Consider the following 10745-nt stretch of genomic DNA (forward strand, 5'->3'; position numbering starts at 1 on the left):
AAAATGGAAACATTAGAAGTACAAGTGGGAAAGTCTGGAAAGGTCTGGAACACCCGTTTTTGTAAACAATGTACGTTGGCATCATCCCAGGCTGTTTAGCTATATATAGCCTGTATCAGGTGCCAGATTGTCTTTGGTTTTTCACTGAACGGATGAGTTTTCCAGCAGAACAGATTGGGGATGTGTAGTAGGTACAATGTAGCCCTTCCGGAACGCTCACCTGCCCCTCCTTTCCCAGGACAAAGTGCTCTCTTGTTTTTCTTCAAATCAGCCATTAAACATTCACTAACATTTAAATCTCTGTTGAGTGATAAATTTATACAAAACATTATGTGAAAGAGAGGATGAAAGAGATGCATAGCACGGTCCCTGTTAAGAAAGTAGATATTTACTTACTGGGGAAAAAATGTATACCCATCATTAACCCCTTGCACTGTTTTAACTGTCTCTCAGGTTTCTGCAGCACGTTTCATGCCGGGGGCCTGAAGGTGGTGGGAATCGGGGCTCATGTGAGTTTGGTGTAACTTGCAGCCTCCAGATTTGTTTACAGAGAACAGAGCATCTCATCAGGACGGAGAAGCGCCTGCGTCTGGAAGGAAGAGCAGAGGTACGTGTGGGGCGCCGGGGCCGCAGGGCTCACCCTCCTGTGTGTTGCAGGAAGGCGTGGAGGTGCGCGTGGCCAGGATCTTCAACACTTTCGGACCCCGAATGCACATGAACGATGGCCGGGTGGTCAGCAACTTCATCCTGCAGGCGCTGCAGGGGGAGCCACTCACGGTGGGTGGCGGGCGGGCGCGGGGTGGGGGGGGCCTGCCCTGAAGTCGGAAGTCCCCGCTGCCCTGGGAGGGAGGGCGGTGCGTGGAGGGAACACACAGGAGCCGTGACCCTGGACGGGGCTCATGTCACCCTGCTCCCCAAGCTGCAGACACCCTGGTGCCTCGGGCTCAGGGCCTGCCTGCAAAGGCCTCTCCCGCCGTGCTCTTGGCCCATGACTGTGCCCAGGGGCGTCTCTGTCCACAGGGCGCCTCAGGGTGCCCCTGGGTGAGGTCCCGGGCCTGGTGGAGGGCCTGGCACGGCCGGACCCTGGCGTTGTCAGGGCTGAGGTCAGGCTACGCCCCTGGTGGTTGAAGGCTCCCGTGCAGTCCGCGGTTCCGGGACCCTCCGTGTGGTCTCCCCCCAGGTGTACGGATCCGGGTCGCAGACAAGGGCCTTCCAGTACGTCAGGTAAGACCCCCAGGCGGGCAAGGGCCGTCCAGCCCCATCTGGGTCACTTGTTCGTTTTGCTGTTTTCATTCCGGTGAAGCAGCTGGGTTGACAGTTAGTTCTGCTCTTCCCGCGGGCGCCCCCCCACCCCCCACCCCGCTCCCGCTTCTCTGCCAATAGAGGTCGGATGTGCTGGTCTCCTGCTGCCACCTAGTGTCTTGTCGGCCAACCTGCCGGCCCCGAGGGTCACCCAGGGCCTCCAGTTCAGGCCACTGAGGTGACGGCCTCAGGTACACAGCACACCTGCAGATGCCGAAATCAGTCCCTTTAGACGCGCCTTCTGGGGTGGACGGGGTTATCATCATTGAGAGGTCAAGTGGCCTAATGCTGACAAATCTGGTGCCCAAACCAAATGCAGACAAAAATATTTTAAGAACTTTGTTGAATAGCCTCGCACGGTCATATTTACTGTTTTCTTGGTAGTCCTCCTCAGTCTAGTTTTTTGTTGGCTAGTTCAGTTGGTGGCAAGTTTTAAAGTGCGTTTTGGGTTCTGAGAGAAGAGTTATTATCTGAGCAGTTACATCTACCAAAATATTTCCCACGTGGCACAGTGGTGAATTCTGCATAGGTTTGTGGTGTCCTAAATCATTGGGAAATCTAGTTGTATGTTTTGGGACCGTATATTTGCACTTTTCAGTACAAATACCCTGGAGTGCCTGTCCATCAGAAAATGCTGTCCCTGGTGCCTGCGGGATGCTGTCAGGCGAAGTGGTGGCAGGTCCTGGGGGGCTCCCACCCCACCTCGGCCCGAGCAACCACACCGATTTTTGCCTGGTTTAAAAGAAAAAAAAAAATTAAACACAACCACTGTAGATTTTTTTTTTCCTATAAGTGTTTGTGAATTTTCACATTTAGTCCAAAAGAAAGCTGAGTAAGTGTCTTATAAGGAACAGTGGTTTTTCTCTCCCCATCGGTTAGTATCTTGCCCAGCAGGGCAAAAGCCTGGGACCATCATGTCACTGGCCCACTTTGTTGCCCAAATAGTCTAAGAAGGGATTCAGCCAGGAGCTAGCCGGCCTGTTCTCATGTCAGAACACTTCACCCGGGAGCCGTGCGCTGCAAGGAAGCGATTGCGGCCCGTGTCTGTGTGGGGACCGTGCTCCTGGGATCCTGCGCTCGGGTACCATCTTTTCATCGTGACACGTGTCCACCCCGCCTGCCCTCACCCGGCCCCCATCTGTGCACTTTCTCGAGGTGGGGGGGGGTCTTGATGTCTTAGTCACGTTGAATCTCCTCCAACAGCCTCATCAAGGCCCCCAGACTCCTCCAGCCGTACCACCTCGTGGAGTATTCGAGAGACTGTGCAGTGAAAGGGGCATCAGTTACAACCCGTTCTTACTATTTCAAAGGCATCAGATACAAAATTCATTTAAAGTAGCCTCTCAGGTGCTTGTTTTATGCCGGTGATTAAAATCCTTTAGGCATCGAGCGATGCACAGGCTGCATTCCATCCCTGACAGGACGTGCCTCGCTGGCCGGCCTACGCAGTCCACGCGCCCCATCACTGACCCAGATGCCAGGGTGCACCCTGGAAGGGACCTCAGTGGTGTCACTAGAAGTGGTGTTGGGGGCCCTTCGGGCAAATCCTCTCTTCGTGAGGCCGTGCTGTCTGCTGGTCTCACATCTCGAGTTAGTGGGCTCTGACGTGCTGAGGCTCCCCGACTTCACCAGACTCAGGGAAGGAGTTTTCCCAGCTTTCGCTCTCCATTGTTCAAGGCTTGGCCCAGAGAGTTAACTTACCAATGCTGGGCTGTTTTAAACAAGCTATTTTGTAGAAACTGAGGCTCTTTTACTTCACAGTTAAAAATGCACAATGTTCAGATCTGTACTTACTGAACTAAATTACCCGTCTCCAAAATCCACAGTTGCCCTGTGGCAGCGTTGCACCGTTTCTGGGTGACCGTTGCGGTCTCTGGGTGGCGTGTGTGCTGACATCCTGGCATGACCGTGCTTAGTGCTCTCAGGGCCAGGGTACGTCCTCACCCCATCACGGAGGCATGCTTTGTTGTCTTAAAAAGTCACTTTGTCAAAATGACACTTTTAAAGAGCTTCAGGTTAAATGGATGTGATCTGTGCAGTTTTGGCATTAAAAGTTGCCAGTTTTTTGCATAAAAGATGCATGCCCCTCCCCCTCAGGATGATTACATAAGTGTCCATCACCTTCCAGCTTAATATGGACCCCCCACATTAAAAATGTTTGTGGATGCTACTGAATGGCACATTTTAACGTCTTTTCCAAATATGCAGAGACGTGTGCTGTCAGAGGACGTGTTGGGATGTGGTCGTTAACGGCCATAGTGATGAAGGGACTTTTTGCCAGTTTCTAGAAGCGAGGAATCATCTGAAGTCAGCGGTTCTTTGCATCTGTGCTTGATCCGTGAGAGCAGAATGGACTTTAGGCGTGTTCCTATAAAATGCCCATTGGTTGACACCAAAAACCCAGAAAATCATCTGTTTGCTAAATACCGCTCCCCCCCAGATTGTTTCTCAGTGAAAAGGAAAGCAAAACCTGAGGTTTTCTTTTGGAAGTTTAGCACAGTAACCTGCTCCTTGCTGGTCACTGCGGAGGAGGGGAGAGGGTTCCAGGCGGCCGCATTTGCATCCCCGGAGCAGAAAGAACCCTCCCGGCCTCCTGAGACACAGCTGGTGAAAGTGACTTAGTAAAGTGCTCGTGTAGCAGCCAGGTGTCATTTTCACGAAGTCACTTTGTTTTGACAGAACCACCCTTTAACGCTTCTGAAAATAAGAACCAAACCTTGGTAAGCAGAAGTTTGCCTCTTGACCATCACCCTCACGGCCCGCTCACTCGCCATCTGTCTGCAACACCCAGACGCCCTCGCCCGTCCCATCCGGGTGTGGGGGTTCCTGGAGGGAGGTGAGGGGCTGGAGGTCCAGGGAGCTGGTTTCAACACTCAGGGCTGTCTGGCTTTCCCTGTGGCTTGCCAGTATGAGACTTACATACTGGAGTTCTTCCATTGCAGGAGACCGTATTTTTTTAAAAACCATCTGCTTTTCCATATGGGCCGGCTACCTGGGTTCCCGTTAAACATGGACTTTGCTCAGAAACTTGCATACACGCCATCTTTTTTTGGATGTGTGCCTACTTTATTTTCATTTGCTAATTGCCGAAGGATTTCAGAAATATACAAAGTAGGGAACTCAGCCCATCACTCAGCTTCCATCCTGCTCAGCCATCTGCCTACACGCTCCCACAGAAGGCAGATCCCAGACGCCACGTCATTCCATCTGTGCCCTCTTATGTGCAGGGTTTTATTTTGACGTCCAGGCTCCCACGGAGGTTTTGGTTTCCTTCCGGGAGGTGGCCGGCTTGTGTCCGCTGCTCGGCACCTGCGGGCCTTGGCGGGCACCTGAGCAGCCTCCCCTCTCTTCCAGCGACCTGGTGAATGGCCTCGTGGCACTCATGAACAGCAACGTCAGCAGCCCCGTCAACCTGGTGAGTCCCTCCCTCCACCCACTTCCTCCCCAGCGGGCCGGTTCCTGCTTGGCTCGTTCGCCGGCAGCACACTCAGGGCACGTGCCTGTCTGTTGCTTGCCCAGTACTAGAGGGAGATACACGGAATAGAACAAAACAGGAGTCCACAAAGAAGTAAGATGTGGGACACGTGGCTGAGCTACATGATAAAGTAACCCTGCTCCATCCACCGGAAGGGCCAGGTCTAGAAATTCGTGAAGCCTTTGGGGGTTGTAGGTGACGTTCTGTGGGTCCTCTGTCCATCACTGAGTGTGCAGTTGGTCTCGGTAAGGCTTGCTTTCTGGGGCTGTAGACGACGGAGTGGCGAGGACAGTTTCCCTCACTGTCACGTCTGTGAGTGCCCAGACCCGCTTCGCGCCGCTTCCTCCCTCACTTCCTGCAGCCCAGATGCTCCCGGGAGGGATCAGGAGCTGGCTTTGCCTGACCTCTAGTCCAGCCTCGCTCACTCTTGGTGCTAGAGGATGTGTTTCTTTGCAGAGCAGTTTGTCCTGTCTTTGGCCGGTTCTCCCTGGCAGAACGTTTTTCCTTCTGTTTAGAGGTAAAACCTCGTCCTGTGTGTGCCCGCCCGCTGTCCTGCCTTCTCCGTGGGGACGCCCCCAGAGCTGGTCTATGCCCCTGTGATGTGACAGCTTCCCCAGGACTTCCCCAGGCTCCTCTCCAGCTCTTCCAGGGATCAGGTTGGGCTACAGCCCTCTGACCCTTTCGGTCACTGTCTCCTGGTTTCATTCCATCCCGTTTAAAATGTGAGGTGTCCAGTGTAGACTGCCTGTCATTCTAGACGGTCCACATCTGCCAATGGTAGCTGACCTGAGGCCGCCCCCCACACTCTGCTCATTGGGGGAGCCCCTCCCCTCTCACCACCTCGGTCTCCTTGGCCACCTCCCCTCCCTAGGAGGGGCTAAGCTCACAGGTGTGGACGTGCCTGCTAATTTCTTGAAAGCACTTCACTCGCAAACCGCTCCTTGTACTTTTCTTCATGACCAGCAGTCTGAAGCACGCTCCGGAACGTTCATTTCTCCTGGGTTGGGCGGGAGTTTCTACCAACAGCAAAGGACGGGCCCTGGAGAGGTCACTCCCTGTGGGAACTTTGACCAATTCATGGGTACCGACTACTGGCGGCCGGAAGCACCCAGCCAGCGCTGTTTTCATGCATTTTCGAAGAAACAGGCGGTTAAACAGCATAAGCCGTGTCTCGTGATCCTCACTTCATCTTGAGCCTTCACTGCCCTTACCCTGTGTTTTCACTTCTCGCCCTTCCAAGTGCACGTCTTAAGCCGCGTCATTCTTGCCCCTCTGCACGGGGCCGTGCAGGAGTGTCCAGCTCCTGTAGAAACCTGTCTTGTTTCAGGGGCGTGTCTGCCGGTAGCCCCGGGGTGCTCATAATTAGGCCTAGGGTCCCTACTTGCCTCTTTTACCTTGGTCTCAGACGAAACCAGGAGACTGGGGACGAAGAGTGCTGGGACGTACAGTTGCTAGACTTCATGGTGCTCTCTCAAGGGACGAGCAGGCTCGGGGAGGGGAGGGGCCGTGGCTTCTGGAAGGTACCGTGGCAGGAAGAGGAGGGGGGCGTTCAGAGGCCCCCCAAAGTAAGCCCGCCATAGAGCCACATCCTGTCTCTCACACGGGCTGCCCAGGGCCCGCCTGCGAGCACGTTTCGTGTCTGTTGGGACTCCTGTCAAGGCTCACGCGTCTTCATTACCGAGGGGGTGAGCACGGCGCCCCCAGGGGGAAGCAAGAGTGTCCTGGGAGAGCTGAGCTCTCAGAGCCAGGCTTTCCTGCAGAGCGACACTGAGCCTATAGTACCTGGAAACCATCCCATACCTGGGCCAGGGGACACAGCACCCTGATGCGCTGCTACACAGGTGGGCGTCTGGGACGGCGTGCATGTGGTGCGGGAGGGCGTGGCGTCGCTGTTGCGTTTACATCTCTAACCAGGGACCTTTCTTCCTTAGGGGAACCCAGAAGAACATACGATCCTGGAATTCGCTCAGCTAATTAAAAATCTCGTTGGTAAGTAGGACAGAGGCCTTCCTGCGTGTGACCGGCCGCGCTTACCCTGTCGGTTAATTACGCCTCGCCTGGACGGTGGGTAATTAATAAATGCTAATTGAATTGGATGAAAAGCAGAACTTAATCAGGAGTGCCTCACCGTTTTGTGATTCTAAGTGACAGAAAGATGAAGGGGTGCGGGGAGGGGCCCAGCTTTTTTCACCCTTGTGACAGAAGGTCTGTGTGGAGCAGAAATGGTACGTCTGTGCTCGAGACGTGATTGTGGTCGGCAGTTCTGCCCAGGTGACCACTGTCTGGTTCCGGACGCCAGCTGGGCCAAGCACAGGATTTCAGGGAGCAGGAGAGCGACACCAGGGCTTGTGTGATTCTGGTGGAATCTGGTGGTGAGTTTTTTAGGTTCCATGTGCGGTTCTGGCCAACCTGGCCACGGGGAGTTGCAGGCGGTGTGGACACTGGGCGTAGCCCCCAAGAGGGCATGCTCTTAAGCCATGAGAAGTCTGTGCGTTTTCAGCCAGCCATGGGCTGCTGGTGTCTACGAGCTGTGCCCTTGGTCACAGGGTCAGGTTCCTGGGGCTCGGGTTGGGGAGTGTCTGCTTCCCAGGGTTGATCAAGAAATCAGAGTCCAGACACAACCAGATTGGAGTGGGGTTGGCTAGACCAGGCGAGCATGATGTGGGCCTGTCTAGACCCTACGCTTAGCAGGCTGGATTCTCTGCAGTTGTCCTTCCTGGCACTGTCCAGCCTGGACAGTCGGACAGAACGGGATGGTCCTCCTGGGATGAAAACCACAGCACAGGCACTTGTTAGAAATGCAGAATCACACCCCCTGCCCATGTCTCCCGGATCAGAATCTGCGTTTTGCCAGACTCCTCAGGTGGTTGTGCTCACGTTGAAGTTGAGAAGTTTGTCTGAAGCCTGGGTGGATGGTTGTGCAACACATCAACCCAGACCACTGGCTTCAGACAGCAGCTGTTTTATTCGCTCCAGATTCTGTGACCAGGGCCAGGGGCTCCCTCTGCAGGCCTGGTCACTGGGCTGGCTTCATTCTTTTGGTCCTAGGAAGCCGGACCAGCCAGGCTTCTGTCCTTCTGCTTGAGGTCTGTCCAGCAGGGTGGCTGGACATCTTTTGTTGGCTCAGGGTGGCTCCAGCAGGGCGTAGGTGGCAGGCCCTTGTAAGGTGTCAGCCTGGGCTGGCTGACGGTCACTCCCCGGCGCTCTGCCTGTTAGATGGGCTGAACGGAGCCTGGCTGCAGGTGAGGGGCTCCCACAGGGCGTGAACACCTGTGGGGGGGCTTGTCGGGGCAGCAGGGTCACAGCCCCCCTGGCAGCAGTGGGCACAAGGCTGTGTTGCTGAGGGGGATGGTGTGCATGGGGCCTGCCCTCTCCTTCCCCTCAGGGTGGCTCAGGCTGGTGTCCTGCCCTTGCCAAGTGCTGTGCAGTCAGCAGCACAGTCCCGGGGGTGTGTGTGGGAGGTGACTTGGGACACAGCACTCCCTCTGCACCTGTATACCTGCACTAGTGGGCCTTGACTTTGATGTATGTGGTGAGTCTCATCCCAGTGGTTCTTGATTCTCTTCTTACCTTTTTTTTTTTTTTTATCAACAACACAGGCAGTGGGAGTGAAATTCAGTTTCTCTCCGAAGCCCAGGATGACCCCCAGAAAAGAAAACCAGACATCAAGAAAGCGAAGTTGATGCTGGGGTGGGAGCCCGTGGTAAGTGGGGGGCCAGGTCCCGGGGGGGCCCCATTGCCCTGTGGGGGGGCCCCATTGCCCTGTGGAGGCCTCCCACCCCCACACCTTGTCTGTTCCTTGGGGGTGCTGCCACGTAGGGTGGCCTAGGGGCTTGGGTGGCCCCAGCAGTGTCCTCTCCAGGCCCACACAGGGCTTGTAGCCTGTGTCCCTTATTCTCTGTTACAGGGAATGGCTTGGTCCCAGGTAGCCCTGCTCGGCCTCCATCTACTTAGCCAGGGTGTCATGGATGTGCAGGGCCGGCCATGATGCCCGTGATGTGGGCGAGCTCATCCACCCCAGTTCCCACGCAGGTGGAGCAGGGTGGGAGTGTGAGAGGCTGAAGGGGGGAAACGGTGGGCCTCCCCTCCTTTCTGTTGCCCTTGGAGTCCATCAGGCTAGTTGGTGTGGCCTCACTGGGGATGCCTGTCCCCCAGGCTGATGGTCCCCCGCCCCGGGGCTGGGCGTGGCTGCTGCATTCCTTTTCTCCAGGTTTCAGTTTAGAGATCATGTCAGCTGATTCGGTTTCTGTTTCCTGTTTGCTGCAGGGCAGCTCTAAATTATGAGGCTTCCCAGGCTTCCCAGGTCATGGGTCCCTTGTAGGTCTCCGGGGGTGAAAGTACAGAGAGTAAGTGTCACCCAGAGAATCAGCCATGTGGATTCGATACAGATGCTTCCAAGCATCTTCCTCCATGGAGACTTCTGAGAGAAGGGCGCACGTGGGCATTATTTTAAGGGTGCCTTTTGTGACTGATTCAAACTGGAACAGACTCCTAACCTGCACAAGGAAGTGTGGGTCTCTGGGGCTGCAGCTTCTTCAAGTGCAGTCTGTCAGGGTGCACAGGCGCAGACAGCCTCGAGGGACCCGGCTGTGCCCCTCATTCTCGCTCTCTCTTTAAATAGGTCCCACTGGAGGAAGGGTTAAACAAAGCAATTCACTACTTCCGGAAAGAACTCGAGTACCAGGCAAATAATCAGTACATCCCCAAACCAAAGCCCGCAAGAATAAAAAAAGGACGGACACGCCATAACTGAAAACCTCGCCTTTTGGGACAGGAGATGCCCTGTTTCACACTTGACAAGATGTATTTTTCTTTTTTTTAAAGAAAGACTTAAACAGGTATCATGAAGAACAAACTGGAATTCATTCTGAAGCTTGCTTTAAGAAATGGATGTGCCTAAAAACTCCCCTAAAAAAACTGCAGATTTTGCCTTGCACTTTTTAAATCTGTCTTTTTATGTAAAATAGCATTGATGCATCTCTGTGTATTTTCAAATTTTTTACCTTGCCGTGAGAGCCTATGTCGTGACTGTCATCGACAGTTTTGTTTACTGGTTTCTTTGTGAAGCTGAAAAGGAACATTAAATGGGGTGATTAAATGCCGATTTATTTATAAAGTGGGTACTTATAAATGAGACGTTATACTATGCACAGAGGAGAAAAAGCAGACCAGCAGTATTGTCAGGTAGGTAGGTGGCATACCGCATTAATTCTCAGGCAGATAAAAAAATTCTGTTTGAGAGCTTTATGTTTCTTCTAATTCAGAATTTTTCCAAGGTCTAGTTTTTAGTTGCAGACTTGACTTTGAAATGTTTCTGTTATCACAATCCAGGATATTTGAAATCAGTCACTACTGTGTTGTGCTGCATATGGTGGGGGTGGGAAGTTAACATATTCTTGGTTAACAGTGGTTAAATATGCTATTTTAATAAAATATTGAAACTCAGTTTTAAAGGTTGGCTTTCTGCTTTGCATGGTGCATCATCGGATGGCTAAGAAAAATATTGGAGAATTTAATTTTAAAGAAAATTCGGTAACTATCCAGGTTGGTATAATATGTAACTTGATGAGTGGATAGTGGAAACATTTCTGTGCTGCTGGGGCTGAATCTGTGCAAACAGTGTTCACTGCAGTGTGGAGAGATTTTCAGGTCTCACCCAGGGTTAGAATCATTGTGTCCTCCCCTGGAAGCACGGATCAGGTGGAGAAAAGGAAGTGTCATTAGTGACCTATGGAGTAGAAACTGAGAGCTTTCATTTTCACTAAGAATTCTTTCAAGGTTTAGTGGTAGGGCTTACTGGTAGGGTTTTTAAATTCCTTTTATAACAAATGGAAGAACACATAGGAAGTTAAAGCTACACATTTTCGAGTCAGTTGGCTCCATGTGGTAGTGACAAATGCTGCAAGGACACCAAGGGGATAAAAGCATCAAACGGGGCACTGTGCTCGTTTCCATACTAACCAGGGTA

At 53.1% G+C, this 10745-nt stretch overlaps 1 protein-coding gene across 2 annotated transcripts in view; it reads left to right on the forward strand.

Annotated features, from left to right (window-relative positions):
- UXS1 (UDP-glucuronate decarboxylase 1) overlaps positions 1 to 10222 on the forward strand; it is a 73692-nt gene extending 63470 nt beyond the window's left edge. For both annotated transcript variants that reach the window (XM_060117200.1, XM_060117201.1), the window contains exons 10-15: positions 658 to 777; positions 1181 to 1224; positions 4657 to 4717; positions 6709 to 6766; positions 8377 to 8480; positions 9399 to 10222. In XM_060117200.1, coding sequence (XP_059973183.1) covers positions 658 to 777; positions 1181 to 1224; positions 4657 to 4717; positions 6709 to 6766; positions 8377 to 8480; positions 9399 to 9530 — 519 coding nt within the window. In that variant the 3' untranslated portion in view covers positions 9531 to 10222. The remainder of the gene's footprint in view (positions 1 to 657; positions 778 to 1180; positions 1225 to 4656; positions 4718 to 6708; positions 6767 to 8376; positions 8481 to 9398) is intronic.
- The last annotated feature ends 523 nt before the right edge of the window (positions 10223 to 10745 follow it).

Source organism: Mesoplodon densirostris, chromosome 14 (genome assembly GCF_025265405.1).
Source record: "Mesoplodon densirostris isolate mMesDen1 chromosome 14, mMesDen1 primary haplotype, whole genome shotgun sequence".
In the NCBI taxonomy this organism is placed as follows: domain Eukaryota; kingdom Metazoa; phylum Chordata; class Mammalia; order Artiodactyla; family Ziphiidae; genus Mesoplodon; species Mesoplodon densirostris.